Source organism: Diospyros lotus, chromosome 8 (assembly GCF_014633365.1).
Source record: "Diospyros lotus cultivar Yz01 chromosome 8, ASM1463336v1, whole genome shotgun sequence".
NCBI classification, from domain to species: domain Eukaryota; kingdom Viridiplantae; phylum Streptophyta; class Magnoliopsida; order Ericales; family Ebenaceae; genus Diospyros; species Diospyros lotus.
This window is the reverse complement of record NC_068345.1, coordinates 3399532-3423759: the sequence shown is the minus strand read 5'-3', so window position 1 is coordinate 3423759 and position 24228 is coordinate 3399532. Positions and strand designations below refer to the sequence as shown.

The 24228-nt window shown below is 36.0% G+C and overlaps 1 protein-coding gene across 3 annotated transcripts; it reads right to left on the bottom strand.

Annotated features, from left to right (window-relative positions):
• Positions 1–86: 86 nt before the first annotated feature.
• On the bottom strand, positions 87–21375 carry LOC127807480 (type IV inositol polyphosphate 5-phosphatase 3-like). Of its 3 annotated transcripts, none has more exons than XM_052345349.1 (11): positions 21154–21364; positions 20873–21029; positions 20655–20729; positions 19646–19718; positions 19421–19525; positions 18268–19138; positions 14686–14870; positions 6996–7104; positions 2822–2964; positions 1794–2004; positions 87–749 (listed from the first exon to the last, which is right to left on the bottom strand). In XM_052345349.1, the coding sequence occupies exons 1-10, from the start codon at positions 21190–21192 to the stop codon at positions 1806–1808; spliced, it is 1956 nt and encodes a 651-aa protein (XP_052201309.1). In that variant the 5' UTR covers positions 21193–21364; the 3' UTR covers positions 87–749; positions 1794–1805. The 3 variants fall into 3 exon arrangements, 2 of the variants coding, with proteins under 2 accessions (XP_052201309.1, XP_052201310.1); XM_052345350.1 differs by having other exon boundaries at positions 20873–20984; positions 21154–21362; XR_008024693.1 differs by lacking the exons at positions 87–749; positions 1794–2004 and adding an exon at positions 13306–13510 and having other exon boundaries at positions 2948–2964; positions 21154–21375.
• Between the last annotated feature and the right edge of the window lie 2853 nt (positions 21376–24228).

Sequence of the window (24228 nt, the reverse complement as noted above, 5' to 3'; positions counted from 1 at the left end):
ACATTACCCCAATTTAAAAGATTTCACATGCAATACTACCCAGCTGAGACAAGCCCTACATTAGGCCCTACAATAGGACCAAGATAGGTTACAAGAGAAATGAGTTTACAAGTCAATGGATATCATTATTGCACGGACCATGATAGCAGTGCTGAAACTTTTGACATTAATATCACATTACATTTTCACCAGTCTAGAACTATAAACATTACAAAAATTCACCATCCAGGAAGTCTTTTCTTCTTGCTTGTTCATCTTCTTCTCCCTCTATTTTCTGACATCTTTTCTAAACAGAGCAAAGACAAAAACACCTCAGGGAAATTAATAAAAATTATTGTAATATAAATCCTTATAAAACCATCTCAAGCCTGCCATTGAGCTACTTATTCAAACCCCTACAACCAAGGCTGAAGTACAAGTCCTCATGGAACACTGAAGATGCAAAATCCCTTGAACAACTGCTGCTGTCACATGCATAATGTCCCTCGTTAACAAAGTCTACATTAATGTACACTGACTGGAAAAGAGACTAATTATTCCTTGAGGCTACAAGCCAAAGACACATACAGAGACATTTAGGCACATCAATGTACAACCTCGATTACTGAGAAGTTCCAGATTCAAAAGAATGGAAGGCATGGTATAGTAGCAATAGAGAGAGTTCCAGAAATCATATAATTCCTCAATCACAGGATCTTCAAAGTTTGCTAGAAATTAAGGCCTCCTAATGCTTCCCAATCAGATGCATCCTGAAGCAACAGATAGAAGTCACATTTCAATAGAAGATTACTTAAAGGAAGCCTAATGACATATTCTCAAAGCATAATCATTTGTTAATTGGAAGCGATTGCTAGTGTGTGTGTGTGGGGAGGGCGGGGGGGGGGGGGGGGGGGGGGCATGGAACTGTTAGGATACAAGGCCAAACAGCACAGATCAATCTCTCTTAGGACATGAATGTATAAATTTCCATTGATTCCAAGAAGATTTGCATTTGAAAATGATAAGAAATGATTTTTCACACCATGTATTGAAAAATAAGTAAGACAACTAATGGCATTTTCGATTAAGAAATCTCTGTTTTGAAACTAACTAGATGATGCAATTTTAATATTTTTTTTTGACAGATAAGAGTGCAAAATATGTAAATTAAAAGACAGAAAGGGTGCCATTCATGTAGGAGTACAACCAACAATTCATCGAACCCAAGACAAGAATTTCACATTTAGGTTTCTTTTGTTCAAAGGTAAAATATTTTACATTGGAAAATGATTTTCACATAAACATTTTATAAAAAAATTATTTTTCATCTAATTTTCTGGTATTTGGTTTGTATTTAGAAAATAAAAAAAAAAGCCCTCAAATGCATACAAATGTTAGTTTTGCATTCATATGTAAACATATGTATCCAGAGAATATATTTCACATATTTACTGGGAAAATGTTTATACTACAAAAATATTTATGCAAAAAAAATTATGCTAAAAAAGGCAAATATTTGTGTATATTAGTGTGATTCCTCTTCAGAATAGACAGGCTTTAGTTTCAAAAATGATTTATAAATGTCATAGGTGAGTTATTTTTTACATTTGGATGTAAAATATTTTACTTATTCTTTTTGTCCAGAACCAGAAAATAAGTAGAATATTTTACCAGAAATGTTTTTAAACTAAAACAAACAGAGCCTTATTGTGAAGACTCTTTTCTTTGAAGAATCAATGTTACCGTTTTGGTTCAAATTTTGGTTGGCTACGTCTACTATTGCACATATGAAATATTCTTGGCAATGTGCTCACCCCTCCAAAACATCAATCCCTGTCTGCTACATCTTGATTTTCAATTTCTGCATCAGTAAATGTGAGGGCACGTTGAAGCTTCCTAGTAGAAAACACCTCAACTTCCACCACATACGAGGCCATAACAGGTCGATGATCAGAATTCCTAAGCTCTGATCTCCTGTAGCTTAATAATTTCATTCCCTTCCCAAAAGAAAGAATACGATCGCACCTGAACAAAGAAGATGAATGAACTTGTCCACAAATGTCAACAAGGACTCGATATAACAACAGGAAAGCAAAATACTCAACATAGACTGCCAAATGAATTCTAGCACCCTTGTTGCTTTCTACACTTGATGTTAGCCAACAGAAATGGCACTTTCTTGCGGACTATGATGATAAGACCATGTATAAAAGCAAGCTATAAGGAGTTAATATTTTTGTCTCATTACTCCTACTTGCTCAAGACCAGTGATGCAAACTTCCAATGCATGATCGAACACATGCCAATGCTTGTCAGGAAACTAAGGAAGATATGGAATCAACATGCTATTGGTCTAAAATTAAGAAATTCGACACACAAACATAGATTTTTGGCAAGTTTAACATCTCAAGTATCTCGAGAACAACAATGGTGAATAAAGCTAAGTCTCTAGTAGCCACAGTAAAAGAGATGTATCATTTTGCACAGATTGGTGTTAAAACCTAATATAGCATATACCCATAGGGTATTTATATATTTAGATGTAAAATATAGGGAGATAGCTGAAAACGCCACCTATATTCTGTCTTACTACTTTTGTGAGGCCCTTACAACTCAAAAAGGGGGAAAATAGAGTAGAAAAGATAAGGAACTACAAAATCTCAACTCAAAGCTAGTAGGTATAACCTTAAAAGGAGGATTCTTATAGGAAGTTGAAAAAGAGAGTACAAGAAATAAGCAAAAACAACTAATGCATCCACAGGACATGGCACAATCAAATGGAATGCGATGATCAAATGTGAGACTAAACCCTAGGAATAAGTAAAAGCTTGTAGATTTATACCATGCTGGAGTACGCCTCCCAACCTTTGGATCCTCCCCATAGTACTTCTCTGAGTTTATCTCATATTTGTATGTTGGTGGAAAACTTAAAGTGCCTTCAGACCATCCATCAAATGCATGACCTTTCCTAAGCTCTCTTATAAGCTGCCAGAAGAAGAATATATCCATGTAATCAGCAAGGAGACATTAGATTATCCTGGTGCAAGGAACAAAGTACTGCTTATTTGTTTATTTATTCTTTTAAGTCTAAAAGGATGAAACATTTTAATGTCCTAGTAGACCAACACGAGCAAACAGTGGAAAAACAAAATTCTGCAATTTCCTATCAAATGCAATGAAATTTAACGGGACTCATTAAAACTCTTGGAAGCATTTCCAAAACAAGTCATTTCGACACTCGTCTAGAGTATCCAACAACATTTGTTTCTATTACATTTTTATAAGAAAAATTTAAAGTGTTTATTTGTCAGATCAGCAGAATTAGGAGATAGGAGATAATAGAAAACAGTTGAAGTTGTTTCAACTGCATTTATTACAGTTACAATAGTTGTAACAAACTATTTCAACTCTAATAAATTGTTAGTAGAATCTGTTACAATATAACCAATTAATTACTATGGATAGCCATATGTAAGGCTATACCAAGACATTATGAATGAATTGATTTCAAGTTCTCTCATTTTCTCTCTAACCATTCTCTGTTTCCCTCTATTTTTCTCTATGTTCTTTCCCTAATTTCTCTCATCTCTTTCTCTCTTTCTTCTTCCACGACTGTCAACTAGAAACCCTAGATTTGAAACCTAGGGTCCTGACATTATTTTAAAGGACTAAAGAGCCAAAAAAGTATTGATATTATTAAAGATACTTATCCTCTTGTTTTATTTCTATTAGAATAATCTTTTCGAAAATACTACAATTGGTGAATTTTTTCTTATTTCCTACTGTTATTTGAATCTAGCATTTTTTATAAGTTTATTTCCCAACTATCTAAACCTTTTATATAATTTAAGATTGACTTCTAATACACCTAATGTTTATTCTTGCTATAGAAACAAAAAAAAAAGAAAGAAAGAAAGAAAATAACAGGTTTGCAAGAAGGATCTCCTAAACATTGTGATTGTTTCTGGTAATGGTAAAATATCAGCTTAAAGTTAAAGGAAACTAAATACCATCATCAATTATGCATGATAAGATTTATTTGTTTGGCATCATTTTCTATTTCGCATTAATTATTTTCAAATTGATTGCTTCTGTGCTTTTGGAAAAGGACGGATAGTGTTCAGTTTCAAAACATTTTTATTAATTTCTGAAATTCTTTGTTATTCCCTTATTTTATATGGTTCCCAATCATTTCCATTCTTAAGCTAACCAAAATAATATGCCAAAATGATATTCCGTTTCTTCCTTGGTCCAAAATGCTAAGCAACAACGTTACTGGGCATCATTTAGTCAAAATATAACCCAAAGATGGAAATGACCATATTGAATTTCCATCCTAGATAAGTACTATGACAATGACACATTAATACTATGACACACTATGATTAGTGATGTCAATAAAATTCCCTCCTTCCCTCAGCATGGACAGAGACAACATATGAATATGCTGTACTACAGCTATGCAACAAAGTTCAAAAAAATCAAATAAAACTGACATCATGTGGCAAGGAAAATATGGTTTTCATTATGTACAGGTGATTATTGACATTAAACAGATTAAAAATAAAGACAAAATTTCCTTGATTTTTCTTGCAAAGAAAAACAAAGAAAACAGGACAAAAAAGAGAGAAACTGACAAAGAAAGTTTAGTTATTAATTAAACAGGCTGACACTTGTAATGGAACTTGAGAGCATTTTCCACATTAAAAAAATAAAGATCTATGAGGAACAAAATAATGAATATGTTCCCTAATGAAAAAATAAAAGCAGTGGTGAAGGTGGTGATCCCTATATATATATCATCCTTATTCTCTCTTCAACCGGAGGACACAAGCACTCTTCAGAAGTATCTTTAAGAACCAAAAACAAGATGAGAGCAAGGTTGCCTGCCCATGGGTATTGCCGTCAATATGCCTTGTTTCCACTTTCATGCTGACTGTTCCTCATCCACTCTCTTCCTGAACTTCTCAGTTCTCATCCTTTTTACCTTACTGATGCATCCTTAATGAAAGAAGAATATCAAGGCATAGTTTACCACACACACATCTCAGACCCCATAGCTCTTCTAAACCAAATTCTAAATACAACATACCAAACCTTTATCCCACTATGTTGGGTCAGCTACATTAATTATAGCTTTCCATTCATTCTAAACCAAACTTTCAACGTTAAACTATTTTCTCAAATTGTAACATGACCCTGGTTGTATCTCTAGTTTGTCATAGATTGAAGACATGCAAATCTACAAGAAGTTCATGATGACTCAGGAAGTTGAAACTTCAAACAAAAAATAAATAAATAAAAAGCCAAATGGGACCATTTTTACCAACTATACAACTCAGACAACAACATGGCACCATTTTTACCAAGTTTGTGAATCCTACCGTAAATTCAGATACTTTATGGCCAAAAGAATCAGACATATAAACAGTTTAGAGATATGAGCATTAGTTGGAATTTATGCCCTTAAATCCCCTTACTTTTCCACCCTTGTTACAAAATCACTCTTTGCTTTTAGCAGGACACAGAAGAACCAAGTGCAAACAGTTGCAATGCATATTAGGCATGTCAATAATTTGTAGAGCCGATTATGACCACAGTATTCTGGACACATTATGTTCAGTAATACACAAAATTAGCTAATCATCCAATTTAGTAAAGTAGGCCAGAACATAAACAGAGCATGTCATGGATTTGTTTTAGTTGCATTACATATAAAAGGAGCAGATAATATTTAATAACAAACCAAAATCATGAAACAGTTCGTGTAAAATATGATTGATTGAGACATCACCAGATGGATTTACTACCTAGAAAGTCTATTTGACAAAATATCATGTATTGAACATGCCAAACTCAGACAAGAACTAAATTATTTCAATCAGTTGTACATAGAAGCCAACTCCAGGAATGGAAAGTTAAGTACATATCCAAATAAATAAATTAAGTACAAGAGAAAAATCAATTGAAATCCATTATAGGATGCGTTGCCATTCAAGAAAAGACAGAATTAGAATGAGATTATCCATAATAAAATCGGTAAGATGCACAAAACATGATTAGTAGACATACTCACAAGATAAGTGGAAAGAAGGAAGATGTTTGAAATAAATAAGGTAGAGGAATGTCTATTTAGGGTACATAATGTCATGTCTTGTTGAGAAACCTTTACACATGACATGGTATATAATAGTGTTGAAGATGATATGGCCATAGATAGAAATGACTGAATAGCTAAAATTCATGTAACCAAATCCATCAAGTGGGTTAAGGCTTGTAATGATGATGATGACATATTTACTCCAAGAGAAGGTACTTTATATGTAGATAAAAGGGAAAAATATTCAAAATAATCAGTTGACCTTGAAGATCATAGTTGTTACAGTATCAATGTAATTTAAAGAGAGACTAGAAGGGTGCCATTTTTTTAATGAATCATACTTTTTGTGTCCTCGCATATTAGGATAAAAGCTTGACATATTGTTCTTGTTGTAATCACACAATTACACTTTTTTGCCCCACCTAGTGGTATTAAGGCATGAGATTGTTTTTGTTGTTGTTGAATCATACGTTTTTTATCCATATGAATAATTTGGCTCTGAATGGGTTTAGGGAACATTATGCATATAATAATTTTGAAGAACCCAAACACAAGAACTCGGGTCAAATAATAATTTCTAGCCACTGGCATCATGGGAATATCTCCACCAAGTTCATGAAACACAAGAAAATACTGTGATTCTGACAAACAACTATGCTAAAGTTCAGAAGCATTCATACAGACAATACTAGTTATTTGACAGGTGAAGCTTTTTAGTGCCTGATGTGACTTACAATAAATTTAAGAAACAAAAACATTAGAAGGACCTTTAAGATGCAGGTCATGCAAAGTATTTCACTAGCAAAATTCAGCAATTAGTAGTTTAAAATGAAAAGTGATACTAATTGAGATTGGTTTTCTAATAAACAAAACTATTCTGGGAAAAAGAATAATGCAAGTAATGATGACAACCAACCTGGTCACTCTCAACCAACTTTGCCCAATCTTTTCTGGAGATCAGCTCTTGAGTTTTCTCATATGACAAACTGATGCGGTAATTTAGATCACCAAACCAGATAACTCTCCTGCAAAAGTATAACAACCATTTGACAGTTCCAATTCTATTGGGAAAATAGAAAAAAATGAAGTTTCCTAGCCATCTTACCGAAGGAAAAACAAATAATCAGACATACATATCTTATTCCTTAAAGTGGATGGAACGGATAAATGGTCCACTAGAATTAGAGGTATCTGTCGGAGATCATAAAGATGGCAGATTGGATGTTTATGTTTAAAAGGAAAAGATAGGGTGGTTGAAAGAATTCAAGATTTAAAAGATGAGACAGCCTAGAAGATAAGATAAACTCCAAAATTCAAGGGAATGATGAAAGCTTGAAAGAGGAAGATAATTCAGCATTTCAAATATCAGTTACAGCATTTCAAATATCAGTTATTGTTATCTAAATTTGAATTTATTCCTGTTTTCTAGGGGATAGCATAGATATTTTGTACTTGTATAAATACACCTACTTGGATTCGATAAAATTTCAATTAGGCCTTCTCCCTAATTGCTAACATGGTATTAGAGCTTTAGGGAACTCTCCATGGGCAATCCTTCTCCGGCCTTCATTGCCGATTATTTCCCTAACCTCCAGCCTTCATTGCCATTCAGTTTTCCAGCCTAACATCCAGCCTTAATTGTTGTTCAATTTTCCGGCCTTACTTCCAGCCTTCATTTCTGTTCAGTTTTTCCGGCCTCCATCGCCCTATCACCAGTTGCCCTAAATTTTTTAGCAGCCTGAAAGGATGTCATCTATGTCTGCCGAAGTTGTCTCTCACAGCACCGGAGAAGTACCTGCAAACCCAGTCTCTGACGAACTGCAACAAATCAGTGCTGCATACCGACTCACTGGGAAGAACTATCTAAAATGGTCACAGTTGATCAAAACCATTTTAAAGGGCAAAGGAAAACTCAACCATATCATCAGAACTGGTCCTAAGGAAGGAGATCCCAGTTTTGTCTCATGGGATGAGTAGGACTCGAAGATTATGGCTTGGCTTTGGAGTTCTATGTCTCCAGAAATAAGTGACACATGTATGTTCCTACCAACTGCAAGGGAGGTATGGGAGTCAATCCGACAAACTTATTCCAAAGTCAAGGATGCAGCTCAGATCTTTGAGTTGTGGATCAAAACTATGTCAACAAAGCAAGGAGAAAAGACTGTCATTGAGTATGTAAACCTACTAAAAGGGTTGTGGCAGGAAATTGATCAATATTGGGTGATAAAGATGGAGGACAGTAAGGATGCTGCATTGCTGAAGGCATTCATTGAAAAGGATCATACATATAATTTTTTGGCAGGACTGAATGCAGATAGGTGGTTGAAAGAATTCAAGATTTAAAAGATGAGGCAGCCTAGAAGATAAGCTCCAAAATTCAAGGAAATGATAAAGCCTAAAAGAGGAAGATAATTCAATATTTCAAATATCAGTTACAACATTTCAAGTATCAGTTATTGTTATCTAAATTTGAATTTATTCCTGTTTTATAGAAGATAGCATAGATATTTTGTACTTGTATAAATACCCCTATTCGGATTCAATAAAATTTCAGTTAGGCCTTCTCCCTAATTGCTAAGAGTATGTATTCTGTATACCAGAGTGTCCCCCCAATGGTGATCCATGTAACGGCTGAAGAATCCTATTCTTTAATGCCTCACACTCGCCAATTACTAGTCTGCCTTTATATCTTATCAATCCATTGATTAGAGCATAGTCCGGTCTACTATCACTATCAATGCTTAACTGCTCTAGTAATTCCCTTGCCCACGCCCCCTTATGATAATTATCTGTTACTTCTTGAAACCAATCAGGAACTACTATTGTGATTGCTACTACCATACCTTCCTCTTAGTAGCAAGACAATGCGTCTGCTACCACATTGTCCTTGCCTCTCCTGAAATGTATCATATAGTCCAACCCCATTAATTTGGCCATCCCCTTTTTTTGTAGGTGTGTATGTAGCCTTTATTGCAGAAGAAATTTGAGGCTCTCGTGATCTGTTTTGATAATGAACAACTCTCCCTCTAAGTAGTGCCTCCACTTATCCACAACCATTAGGACTGCCAAAAGTTCCTTATCATAGATGCTACGCCCTTGGTGCCTTGAGGCTAGGGCTTGGCTAAGGAAAGCCAATGGCCTACTCTCCTATGACAAAACTGCCCCTATTTCAGCAATGCAAGCATCCATCTCTAGCGTGAAAAGCTTGCTGAAATCTAGCAATCCAAGCATAGAGACCTTACTCATTGCTTCCTTAAGCTATTCAAATGCCTTATCTGCCCTTTGATCCCATTTGAACCCATCCTTCTTCAACTGTTTCGTTAAGGGTTTGTTGATCAACCCATAGTTCTTCACAAACTTTTTGTTGTACCCTGTAAGCCCTAAGAATCCTCTTAGTGCTTTGATATTAGTGGGCTTCAGCCATGCTGTTGTGGCCTCAATTTTCTTGGGGTTCATGTCAACTCCTGCACTGGAGATTATATGCCCCAGGTATTCTATTTGTTTTTGTGCAAAAACACATTTTGACCTATTGAGGCATAACTGATTGAATCGTAAGACCTTAAAAGTAGTCCTAAGATGCTCTAGGTGTTGGTTAAATGAGGAGCTATAGATTAGGATATCATCAAAGAAGACCAGTACGGATTTTATGAGATAAGGCTAAAAAATGTGGTTCATAAGGGCTTGAAACGTTGCAAGGGCATTAGTAAGGCCAAAAGGCATTACAGTGAACTCATAGTGGCCATGGTGTGTTTTAAATGTGATTTTTGGTATATCAGTTGGGTTCATTCGTATCTGGTGATAGCCTGGCCGTAGGTCTAATTTAGAGAATATTGAGGCATGTTTGAGTTCATCAAGCAAGTCTTCAATGATAGGAATTGGCAATTTATCCTTGATGGTGATGGCATTTAGTTGTCTCTAATCAACACAAAAGCGCCATGAACTATCCTTCTTTTTTACCATAAAGACGGGTGAGGCAAAAAGGGTTATGGCTAGGTCTGATCATTGATTGGGACAGCATGTCCCTAACCAATTTTTCAATTTCTAATTTAAGCTTGGGAGGGTATCTATAGGATCAGATATTTACTGGTTCAACATTTGGTTGAAGGGGTATGGAATGGTCCAAGGGTCTCTCGAGTGGAAGAGACTTAGGCTCTACAAATAGGTCTTGATATTCAACTAGTAATAGATCAAGTAAGGTCAATTCATGTACCTGCCATGGGACTTGAGGCTGTCTGTGGCTAGTCATTGTACTCCTTCCTTCTTATTCTCCATAATTCTCAAGTTCTTCCCTCATTTCAATTGAGAATAATTGTGCCACTTGAGACATCTACTTCCTGAATAGTTGTTGCAACCTCTTCCCTTTAATCATTTTGCAAATCCCCGTCCCCATATTTCCCTAAAGAACCACCCTCTTTCCTTCCTTTTAAAGGGATACTTCCATCTTATTGAAATCAAAACTTATCGGACTCACTCCCTTCATCTAATCTACCCCCAACACTATGTGGCAACCCCGGAGTTTCAATAGTCTCAAATTAGCTTCATAAATCTCTCCCTGCATTTCCAAATAAAATCTCAAACAAGCGGATTTGCTTATCACCCTATTTCCATTGGCCACGATTACTGATAGTGGTTGTGTACTCGACAGTTGGCACTTCATCTTCTTCAATTCCCTCATCAATGAAACTGTGGGTACTTCTACTGTCAATTAGAACCATCAATGTGCTATACTACACCCTCCCTTTCACCTTAATTATCTTACTACTAGCCATTCCCTTGATTGCATGTAATGAAATTACCCCATTGTTTTCTTCCCCCAACTCTTCCACTACTACTAAGCCTTCCTCTTCATCCTCCTCTAATAGGAGCAACTACTTCTTGTACTAATGCCTCAGTGAGTATTTATCCCCACATCTAAAACACAACCCTGCTTGTCTCCTCTGCTCTATGAGTTTGTCCCTTGCCTGTAGGGTTGGAGTGGATGATGGGGCTACTTGATATCGAACCCCTGTTCCTGTCTTCAGGGATTCCCTCCCTTGTATCTTCCCACCATACTACATTAACCCTTGATTCCCTTCTTTATTCTGCACCCTTTGTTTCCTCATTAGTGCCTCTATCGTTAGTTCTTGCAAAGAGGCCCACTCTGCCACCTCCTGAACAATCTTTGGTTTCAACATCTTAACTACGAATCTCAGCTCATCACTTAATCCCCCACGAAGCTAGATACAAAATACTCCTCTATCATGTAAGGATTCCGACTCAACATAAGGGATTTCAACTCTTCAAATTTCATTTGATATTCTTGCATTGTTCCCTCCTGCCTCAACCTATTAAATTCCTTCACTATGTCCATCATACCTCTTTCACCAAACCTCCCACACAACCCCTTGGTAAAATCACCCAATTATACGTATCTCTCACCTTGAACCATCCTTGGAACCAGACATCACCAACATCATTAAGATAGGCTAAGGCCAAGGCCACTCTCTGGTTCTCAGCTACCTAGTTGATACTAAATAATTTCTCACATCGCCTTATCCACCATCGAGGTTTTTGTCTCTCGAATACGAGTAATTCCAGTTTTGTCCCTGGAAAATCGAATTGGTGTGGGAGAGTTTGAATCTCCTATCTCCTTTCCACCACATTCTCCCCCACTGTAGCTGGATCCACCTCAAATTCTAATGATTCGGCATTCTAGTTATTAGTTCCAATCCCTAGTAGAATTGGTTCCAGCCTATCTTTAGGAAGAAATTCAGGTGAAATTCTTACTTGATTTTGGCTGGAGAACATAAGCATGAATTGTTGCAATTGATAGTGCAACAAATTTCCTTGCTCCCACATCTCCTCCCGTATGTGATTGCATATATCTCCACGTAACCTCTCCGTAACAACCTCCAACTTCCGATACACCACCGATTAGATCTTTTCTTCCATGGATCCCCCTCAGTTTTGTATTTCCGCCATCGTTGTTGTCACCCGTTGTAACTTTGTCTCCATCTGTCTCATTCGAGTATCATCGGCTAAGACCTTGCTCTAATACCAAAATGTTAGATCCTAGATCTAACAGGGATGATTCTCAGCAATTTGAGAAGGAATTAGGTGAGAAATTGAGAGAGAAGGGTAAGAATTAGAGAATTGAGGGGGAAAATTCGAGAGAGAGAGGGAAAGGGAGAGAAGAGAGAATTTGAATTTGCTTTTATATTATTTCCTATTTGAAATGGCTGGGTCAGTTTCTTTTTATACTGCCTCAGCTATAGATTGGCGCCATAGACGGTTACCAATCTCAAATACCGGTTACAACTTGCATATACCAGGTACAACTTGCATCACTGGAACATTCCTCCAGTTATGCTAATTCCTTTTACAAAATAAAAGCCTAGTAGCCTAAGTACATGACAATGTTGTGGCAAGATCAAGTGTTGAATCTAAATTTTGAGCTATAGCACAGGGTATATGTGAATTACTATGGCTAAAGATTATCTTGAAAGACTTAAGAATTAAGTGGGGCAGTCCTATGAAGCTCTACTATGACAATAAGTCAGCTATCAGTATAGTATATAATCCCATACAATATGATTGAACAAAACACATAGAAGTTGACAGACACTTTATCAAGGAAAAACTGGACAACAGTCTCATTTGTACTTCATATGTGCCTTCAGGATCACAATTACCAGATGTGTTTACCGAAGGAATTTTCCTAATTTCAGGTATTAATTTCCAAGCTGGGAATGGATAATATCTACTCACTAGCTTGAGAGGGAGTGTTAGAGATCATAAAGATGGAAGATTGGATGCTTAAGTTTAAAAAGAAAAGATAGGGGGTGGTTGAAAGAATTCAAGATTTAAAAGATGAGGCAGCTTAGAAGATAAGATAAGCTCCAAAATCAAGGGAATGATAAAGCTTAAAAGAGGAATATAATTCAACATTTAAAATATCAGTTATTGTTATCTAAATTTGAATTTATTCCTATTTTCTAGGAGATAGGATAGATATTTTGTACTTGTATAAATATCCCTACTCGGATTCAATAAAATTTCAATTAAGCCTTCTCCCTAATTGCTAACAGTATCAATGGTAGAAAAACTTTATACATGTGATATGCTACTTCTTTAAGACATTACTAAGATGATATGATTAGGTGAGAAGAAGACCAATAGGTGGCCCTATAAGGAGAATAAATGGAAGAAGCTTTTAACAAAAGAGATAGACAAAGACCAAGACAAACCTGGCTGGAAATTCTTAGGGTTGATATGTCTTATAATGGCCTCATAGAAGATATTGTCATAGACAGAGATCCTTGGCAAGCTAGAATCCATGTAGCCAACCTCACCTAGTAGGATAAAGGATTTATATGTTGTTGCTTGTGCTGCTTGTTCAAAGCTTTGTACTCTTTTCTTATAGATAGCCATTGTAGAGACTTTTCAAGCTTTCTAACAAAATTCACGGTTGACAATCATGTAAGGATGTAAGATCACAATAATTTCCATGTAGGAAGCTTCTCAAATCTATATAATAGAAAGGAACAGAGAGGATGAGGGACAGAGGAATCTACTTCTTAGTTTCGTAAGAGCTTCATTCAGTTATAATACTTTTATCAAGAGGGAAAATAAATACTCATTTTTCAGAATAAATTGTATCTTAATATGTTCTCTCTTCCCAAAGGTGCATACATTAATAAATTGTATCTTAATATGTTCTCTCTTCCCAAAGGTGCATACAATAATCAAGTCAAGGAATATTTTACTTTCAGAAAATGACACACCAAGTAAAAATAGTTTATAGTCTATACTCTAATAAAATGGAGTGGGTGTGTCCTGAATTTATGCTATCATTTTATCATATATTACACAAGACAAAAACAAATCTATGTTAGAATGGAATGTGCTATTTGGAAGATCACTTAACTCTAGAAACACAGACCTGTTTAGAGATTCAAAGAGAACTTATCTTTGCAGCAGTCTGGTGAGTTCTTGTTTGGATATTATGTAAAATGCACTAGGGAAAACATTCAAGCTTCACTCAAAATTTGTCACATAGACTCAGGTACTGGCACGGATGTGAGAGTGCATCTAAATGTTAGTCAGATTCCCATGCCCAAGGGCATTCGCACAAAACTGAATTTAATGTTTCTTTTATTTTGTCAAGGTAAAATGCGTTAACAAAATAGTATAGAGTTCTGCAAACATAGAATGAGTGTTCCATGCATAGTTCCATGGGAAATTCCAACATATAAACAGATTGTTGAGCTATATATTGCCTCCAAAGAAACTCATTAGGAAAGAATGCCAATTCCCTTGAAGGAAATTATTGAAATAAAGTTCTACACAAGATTCATTCAAGATATAATGTAAACTATGAGCCCGCTCTGACTCCCAAAAATATCAAATGAATTAACTTAGTCAAGTATATGCTTTGTTAGTTTCTTTCTATTTTTCTTTTACCCAGTTGGCAATGGAAAAAATGCCAAGTAAACAAGGCCTCCATATGAGCCAACAAGCATAGCAAACCAACAAACAGATGTTTCTTCAACTGGGCAGAAGAGAGATAGAGAGATTGATATAAGAAAATAAAGGCAAGATGTTTCCCTAATGTGCACTATACTCACTCGTGATCATTAATACTTTTGGGAAGTCCAATTGTTGAAAGTGAATGAAACTGAGTCCTTCGACGTATTTCATGAACATCTGTATTTCTTTTAGCTGCATCAGCATCTTTTTCACCTGATGTTAGGTGAGTACATATAAAACAACATAGTGTCTGATATATAGACATGCTCACAGATATGGAGCCCTGGAAGGTTGAAAAATCACCGTTACTACCACATGCAGAAATGCTTAATGCAATTCAGAAACCAACAGAAAATAAAGCTAGCAATCTCAGTAAAATTATAGTTCATGCCATACTTTTTACAAACTGAATTTCAACTACATATACGACCAAATGAAGTTAATTGACAACAAGACATGCCATTATGAGAAAATTGTATGCACGAGACTCATGTTTTGTGAAAAGGGGCCTCTCAGCCAGGAGAATACCAAAAGAAACTGCAAGTTGGTAAAAAAGAATACAGAAAAACCATATATTATTGCAGTCCTTCCACTACAAGTCCAGCCTCCATATTGAGGAGGTTTTCAAAAGATGAACCAAAAATTTGTTATATACTGTTGGCTCATTCCCTGACCTTAAAGGAGGCAATTGATTGCCCAACATAGCATCACAAAGTTTGATTCCAGTAACCCTTAGGTTCAAGCCTCTAAATGTGACAGTGTTACACGTTTTCAAAATTTCAAGCATCTAGACACCTTGCTTTGCTCAGTGTATTAGTAAATCTGCCTCTGCTTTTGGATAAGCTCATGAGGAAGTGTGTGGGACCTTGATAGACATGTCAGGCCCATTTCCTAGCTTAATCTTTAGAAACAATTATGTGCAAGCATGAAAAGACAAATTTGGAAGATCACATGGGCATGCCTTCAATATGATAAAATCATGCTTAGGGTTATTTATTTATTTATTTTGACAAGTGACCAATAGGGTTACTTTGAAGTCTTCATTTATGCTTCTTGTGAGCAAGCTTGCTGCTGGACCAATTTATCTAAAGTTAGTAGGCTTTAGTTATGACGGCTAAATGTACATTAATTCCACTGGATAAGGATTGTAGGATAGGTCATCCTAAGTGCTATATTATCAGATTATTACATCTTGTTTTGATTAAGTCGAAAATCTTTAAGATGGGCAATGTTCTAAGTTTTCAAGGCATGCATCTCTTGGTCCCACTACAACTAGGAAAGTTTCATAGTCTAGAAACTGACCATCTAATGACTTTAATAAATAGACAGCTGGACTTCAAGGATTTAAATAAAGCTTTTAAGGTTTTGCACAGATCAGGCTAGTTACTTGGTGGGATTCCAGAGGCCACCTTCTTGTCCTTCTCTAATCGTATATTCGTATTATCATATTACTACATCTAGGAAAGTTTAACAGCCTAGAAGTGGCCATCTAATGACTTTAATAAATAGAGAGTTGGACTTTGAGGATTTGAATAAATCTTTGAAGGTTTTTGCATGGATCATGCTAGTTAGTGCAATTCCTGAAACCTTCCCCTTCTCCTTCTTTAAGCTTCAATCCTTTTCCTATTCAGCCTAAATAAACCAAACATCTCTTTATTTATACCTTTTGGCCCTTATTTTCACAAGGAAAAATAATGGCCACTTGTAGAACAGCAAACTTGTGGAAATCCACCAAGACTTGTTTTTCAAAAGCCAAACCAAGTCTCCATTTTTTTGTCCACAAACCCTACTTACTTATTTTCCACATTAAAATGATAACATAGAGCTCCATAGTATAAAGGAATTAGAGCAGTTGGTTCAAAATCAAGAAATAGCAGATTTTTTTTACTAAATTAGCATTATTTTTTCTTTTTTTCTTTTCTTTTTTTTTTTTGGTCAAAGTGACATTGGATTGGGAATTTTTACCAAGGAGCATTGGATGCTATCCAAGCCTCAATTAAGACAAACCTGCCAGTTCAACTGGTGAGTCTATTGCCCAGAGACAACAACCAATTGGACTGGCAGGTCTCTGCCAAAGAGAGACCCACTAGTTTAATTGGTGGGTGGGCCAACACTTAACATATTATGGCCATCCTTCTCCCTCCTCAGTGGTTAACTATGAGGCCAATCACTATGTGCAACCACCATCACCATCACCATTACCATCTTTGGAGCTTCTACCACCAACTCTGTGTTTGAAGCTAGGCTATTTGTTCTTTCCCTTCAATAGATTGATAGCTCTAGCACACCACATGAGTCAAAGAATGGATCTTAAATTTATCTAAAATCAAGATGCACATAGGAGTTATTGATTTTTTTTAGAAGCTTTTTGGGTACCTGCTGGAATTTTTTCAATCTCTTTATAGATTGTGTCTTCTTACTTGATTTTATCTGTAATTGAATGTCTCTGTCGGTGGGAATTTGTGTCTCTAGGTGGTCACACATTTATTTGCCACAGTTAACTGCTGATGAAGGAGGAGGAGAAAAATATGCTAAGTGTTGGCCTAAAACCCACCATTAAAGAACTAGAGGGTCTCCATGAAAGTGAGACTAGCAGTTTAATTGGTGAGTCTTCTCAGCACTAGACCCACCAGTTCACCTGTCTCAGTCAAGGCTTGGATAACATCCGACGCTACTTTGGTAAAAATCCAATTTGATAAAAAGAAAAAATAGTGCTAATTTAATAAAAAAAATCAAAATAGGATGCATGTGATAGGTCACCCAGCCAAATTCCTATATAGCAATTTCTTTGATGGTATATTGAGTTTCCATGTATGTAAGTACATCTCAACAACAGCTACATTAAAGTCAATGCATTGCCTATCGGTAGTCTACAGTTTTCAGTCAATCTTCAATTTTGGCAAAGGGTAGACCAAAATATAACGAACATGCAATTTTTTCATGGCAAGATGCGGGCTATATCCTTCATTCAGAGGATTCCAACCCATGTGAATAAATCTTTTGACATAACAAAATGGCTTCTCAAACTGCAATTGCTATTCTATCAAAATTTACAGCAGGGTTATCCTTCAACTGCAACAAAATTTGTTTAAGGCAAGTACTGAAGAAGTTAGAGGCAATGTCAGCAAGTTCCTTGAATGAAGAAATGCATGCCAACATAAATTGAAGTCAATGAAGCAGCAATATAAAAAGAAGAAAGTCAGCATAAATTATGCTCATTAAGTCTTATCTTAAATCCATTCTGCAGGAACTAGCAGCTGAATTAATAAGTTTATAAACAAGAGAAAAAAAGAAGGTACCAATCACACTATTGAAGAACTTGTACATCAGGGACCAGTTCAAGGATATAGTGCACTTAACAAATATCCTAGAGTAGATTTCAGAATATCTAGCTTTACCTTTAGTTGATCCTTTCCATTATCATGTGTGCAACTAGTGCAGAAGCTGTAATAGCATGACTGCCATTGCAGTAAAATGGGATTTAACCAGTCCATAACAGAATATATTGGGAGAATCGATATTCCGAAATCTCTAAATAATGAAAAGCAAAAAATGGAAATATGAATTTAAAAAAAAAATCAGTTAGTACATGTAAATTCTGTACAAGTAACCAGCGATACTGACAAGGATAATCAGTAATATAATTAGGGAACAAAGAAAAAATCCAAATAGGAACAAACCTTGTTGCCTATGAAGCCCATAACACCAACACCAACAGTAGACACCCTTAAATTTTCAATATGCCGACGCAAGCTCCTGCGAACCCATATTGTGAGAAAAATTCCAACCATTTGCTTGCTAACTATTTTTACAAATTGGGGTCTTCTTTTCCGGTACATGAGTGATTCAAGGTCAAGTTCTGCAGGTAATGCTGCCTCTGATTGTACTTTTCTATCATTGGCTGTAGACAACTTAAAGGAATTATACGCTCCAAAAGATTTGGAAGCTTTAAAAGATCTAACTGACTTAAATGAATTGGGCCTCTCTAAATCATGCTTGGACAGCAGATCCAATGGTGGCTCTGGCCAACTCAAACCAATCCTTTCTGTCCCACTGAGAGTTTTCAGTAATTTGCAATTACATTGAGAAAGTAGTATTTCTCTCTTTCCTCTACAATCTTCAGTTCTAAGGCAGTTCAACCTGCCCAGCCTCTTTGTAGAAGAAAATTGTATCTCCAAATCTTGCCGAAGTGGCATGCCCATAGGTGCATCATAACAAGAGACTGAAGCATCAGTATTCATAAACACATTTTTTCCTGTAAATGTTTCCTCCATTATTTCATCTAAACCATTGGGTTCTCCAGTCAATGGATAGATTTCCTCCTCAACGTCACTGCCAGATTCAAGAACTATTTCATCTTCTATATCTGGGGCATCTTCAGATGGTTTAAACCTTGATGGAGAAGGAGGATCACTGTAGCATTTAAACTTTGGCCTCGCAGGTCGAATTCTATTAAGGGCTTCACGGATAATGTTTTCCCATTTCGGCACTGGGCTGCTATCTTCAGCACCAAAAATATTTCCAGCATTTAACGGTATAATCTCCTGAAAACTGTAAGAGATTATAGCAGTTATAACAACACGCATAGACTCATGATTATCTAAGGACACAGTATACATACATATGTACATGCACACAGATGACAAAACGAAAACTGGAAAAGAGAATTGTCTTTCAATAAATGTCAATGGCAGTAAAATAAAGTGGAGTGGACCAAAAGAAAATGATATAAGAACAGTTTTTTCAGATGAGAAATAATCTACCCAAGAATGATGCTTTAGCAGAAATAGCACAACCAGAGGACTTTCATAAAGGAAACTAGGAAGTACATACCCGATCACATACATATCAGCAGGTTCACTGATATCCAACCAACTTTCAATATCTAGGTCATCGGGTGGAAGTTTTCCCCCAACATTCCATGTTCCAACACATACTCTATAAGCACAAAGGACAGCAGGAAAAACAATAAAGGCATCACTAGAAAGTAGTGCTTAGAGTTAGCAAAATGAGGACGGTGAACTGCTACTTCAGTATATATAAAAAAGGCTTGTTTACCTGATTTCTTTTCTGCTTATATATTGTGCCCTAAATGTCTCTGACTTCCGTCTTCTCAATCTGGGAACAGCGTCTGAGTCCAGAAGAAACAAAGAAATTATCACTGGATCCAAGCCCTTACTTGACCCTCCAAACTCAAAACTTTCCCATGACCAAGTCCCACAAAAACTAAAGGCGAAAATAGACGTGTAGAAAACAGCACTCTATTGCTACTAAGAGATAATGAACCAAATATGTATATATATAAGTTATATATAGACAAGTCATGATCTTAAATATGATTGTTTATGAACTTGCACGGAAATGAGTTGATTAAACACCAAATTCCTTAAATCTTTAAAACAAACTACCTACATAATCAAAGTGATTATCCCACGATATGTAAGAAGAAAGAAATAAAGAAAGAAAGAAGTGGAGCAGGGCCTTCCATTTTCGCCTAGCTTTCATCATTCAAGTTAAGAGTAGTGTCCTTCATAATATAGAAAATCCAATGTCGCCTTGTTTAAGATTCCAATACTCAGATAAAGAAAGTAACTTTATGCACTAAGGCATAACGAATTTCCAATTTAATGATAGAGAACTACATGCATTCCAGAAAGGGGAAAGAAGCATCGACTAATCAAGGATCATGACAACAACCTAGATTCCATTCAAGTTAAGAGTAGCACCCTTTACAATCAAGAAAAGGCAATTCCCTTTGCTTAAGATTCCGATACTCAGATAAAGAAAGTAACATTAACCACTTAGGCCCAACTATTTTCCACTTTAATAATATAGAATATTGAAGAGAACTAGGTGCCTTCCAGGAAAAGGAAATCAACATCAACAAACCAGGGATCATGACAACCACCTTCTAGAACTAAATTTTGAAGATCGAGCCCAAGATCAGAAATATGCTTCGTTTACTTATCAAAGTTACCACACCAAAAGTTTATGAAACGTAAACAGTTATCTAACTTCAGGAAAATAAATAGATAAATAGAACTTGAACTTTTAAAATGCGCATTACCAGTACGGTCAAAGTCAGCTCCATCCACTTTGTTGCCAGCCCCAAACCGCGATTCAGAGTCCAACTCGCCAAATTCTGCAGAAAATCGTAAAAATCCGGAATCAGACCGACACCCTAACACGCATTCTCCAAAAACCATTTCACTACCAGTAAACAGATATGAGATAGGATAATTGAGGAAGAAATGAAATGAAAGTTGATCGGACGGGGTGGGCGACCTTCAGAATCGGATTCGGAACCGGAGTCGGAATCCTCGGTGTCGGCGCTGTAATCGGACTCCTTGGCGCTGATGTTGAGCCATTTGCGTATCACCAGTTTGGGCCAGAAAAGCTGCAGGCACGCGCAACCGAAACAACATTTTTCAGCCCAACTGCTCTGCAATTCCCCCCCAGTAATCGCAAAAAGATAAACAGCGAAGCAAACCCCTTCGGAATTCGAGACAGAAATGCAGAACGACAGAGAATCAAACACATAAGCGTGGAGAGAGCGAAGAGAGTACCTCTGCCTGGCGGCGCTTGTGATTCGATCGTTTCTTCATGAAAGGGAGAGGCTAGGGTAAAATGATCGGAACAACGAACAGTTGGAGGATTGAGATGGCGGCGGCGTTGCTCTAGCCTCTAGCTGTTGCTGCAGCTCGATGAGGAGTGCGCGGGTTAAGAACCAACCACCTTAGTCGCAAGCCGCAACCACCTTAGTACTTCGGCAGTACCATAATAAACAATTGATTTGATAAGAGCTCAAATCTCGGTCTCAATTGCGAGTTTTTTTTAGGCCTTGGGTTATATTTAATAATAATAATATTATTATTATTAGAATTATTATTCTTATATAATCTTTTATCGCTCGTGTCCTTAATTTTAACAGAAAAGATAAATCATAGGTAAAGACTTTGCCTTATTATACAGAATAAGAAATTGAACTTACGATCTACTAATTCAAATCTCAACTTATTATAGTCATTATTTAACTTGTGATTATAATTATAATTAATTATAATATTATTAATTACTATCACATTTTTATTAAAAACTGTATTAAATAAAAAGGACAACAACAGAGAATCTCTTTAATTATTTTTCGTCACTTTCAATATTATTCTAATAATTAGGATGGATGGCCCATCGGGTAATCGGGCGACCCATGAGAATGGCTACAAATGGCAGCGAAAGATGTAATTGGGGCCCACGGGGCATGATCGGGTATCGATGATAGCCATGTGCTTCGTCGCATTAAAGCCGCGTAGCTTCTTGAGACCATCCAATGTTGGATTGGATTCCTCCTGGCCATTGTTTTTTTTTTCTATTTTAATGAAAATTCATAATTTGATGAATTTTAATTTATTATTATTACTTCTTAAGACTACATGTTTGACTCAAAAGAGTAATAAACATAGTAACGATGGGCACTCAACTGCATAAACAATTACAAAAATGTGTCTCTTGTGGGTGACACCTAAACTTATTAACCCAAATTTAATTAAAGTATTCCGATTAAGTGTGAAGAATTGGGTTTTCTTATAATAGATTTAAGACTTAATCCAAAGTTATTTAAATTATTGTGTGATAAATAAAAATTTGTTAAAAAAATTAAAAAAGTCCAAAAATATAAAATATTTTTTTAGGTTAAAAGATGTAAATTTTTTTATATGCAGGAAGAAGAGATTCTACGCAATGTGCAAATTAAATAACTTCGAGAGTCAAAAATTTATTCAAAAAGACAAACGTCATTTGTAAAAAAAAATAGACGTCATGTGAAAGAAACTTAATTCAGCAAAGTTAAAAAAAGTCAACATAAACGTTATTCGTAAATTTTTTAATTCTAATAGGTTTTAGAATGTTCAGATAAATATTATTTATACAAATCTTAATATTGGATTAATTCAGATTATTTCATACCTTTCTATAAATAAATAGATACTCATTTCATAAAATATATATCTCTAATATTGATTTTAATACTGTACTCATCATTTTCAATGTCTAACTGAAGTATTGAAGTGATTTTCTTTTTTACAAAGTCAGATAATTTGATGACAATATTTTTAGTTAAATAAATTAATTATTATATTTTGATAAAATACAAATTATATGTATATATATAAATATATTGACGAAATATATGAAGAGAAATACCTTTTGAAGGCTTAGATTTGGTCCGTCTTTCAGGAGGATCTTCAAAAGCCTCTGAAACAGAAGGAGGGGGGAAGCCAGCGGCTTTCTTCTGAGGCAAGGGAAAAGATATGGGGCCTACGTGATCTAACTATGGTCAGCGGATATTGTTGGAACATTAATTCAGGTTTTATATAAACAGTTGATATTCTAAGTTGCACGTAGACATCACGACAATGGAATGGTGGCTCAACTCAAGCTGGAGAAAGCAACAACCATGCATACAGTCGCTAAAAGGCCCAATCGACAAGACATACTGTTGGAGAGGGGCAACAGTCGAAAGGACGCACAACTGAGAGAGAAGCATCATCAATCAAAGAGCTGTTTTGACAGTAGCGGCAGAGCAGTCCTCCTCAGCTTCAATGATTTGTGTTAAGAGTGGTAATGATTTAAGAGTAACAGTGGGCAACTGCAGTCAGTCATTTTTCTTCTTCTTCCATTCTGTCTAGTCTACTGGGTGATGATCGATCGACGGTGAAGCTGACAGACTTCCTCCTTTCAAAATGGTGGACTGCAATTGCTGCGATTGTAAGGGTCAGACCCCTCTCTCTCTCTCTCTCTTTGTTTTGTTGGTGACCCAATCATTAACTTTTTAGTCACAGCAATTAACTTATCTTTTTATATTATATTTTCTACTCAAAATAAATAAGAAGATAATGTATCATTTAATGTAAAAAATATTTATTCTTCTATTTCTGTCACAACTTACAAGAAATGAGTGTAATTTTATTCACCCCTTTAATGGGGTGACCATCACCCTCACAATTTTCGTGAGGGTGAAATATAATGGAACGGTAATTTTGTTTACCTCATGTCGTTTCGTTATTTTTCACTTTCACACAAATTATGAGAGTGATGGTCATCCCGTTAAAGAGGATGAACAAAATCGCACTCACAAGAAGGTGGGAGGGCGATTTTGTTCACCCTCTTTAACGAGGGTGAACGCAACCCCCAATGCTTTGGGGTTACAAATAACAGAAGGGAGGGGTCTCTCTGTTATTTTACGGTTTAGGGTTATTTTTAAAGCACTGGGAGTTACGTTCACCCTCGTTAAAGAGGGTGAACAAAATCGCACTCGCAAGGGCGTAAAGGCAATCATCTCAAGGTAGAGAAGTTGGGGATAAGAAGATAATATATTATTTAATGTGAAAAATAATTATTCTGTTATTCGTGTCAAAACATACAGAAAGATGGAGAAGTTGGGGGCGTAAAAGCAATCATCTCGAGGTAGAGAGATTGGGGGGAGGGGGGTGATACCTCTCTGATTTTACTCATGTTTGACAAATGTTATATTATTTGACGTAAACAACATAATAATTATATAACGTAAAAACTCGCCTAACTAACTATGATTAAATCCCTATTCAAGATCTCTAGTTTAGGTTTTGCATTCAATGTTTAATAGA

Coding starts and splice junctions, on each gene's coding strand:
- LOC127807480 (XM_052345349.1), bottom strand. CDS start 21,192: ATGAAGAAACGATCGAATCACAAGCGCCGCCAGGCAGAG. Junction 19,719..20,654: donor AGCTGACTTTGACCGTACTG/GTAATGCGCATT, acceptor TTCTGGACTCAG/ACGCTGTTCCCAGATTGAGA. Junction 19,139..19,420: donor GCTGATATGTATGTGATCGG/GTATGTACTTCC, acceptor AATCTCTTACAG/TTTTCAGGAGATTATACCGT.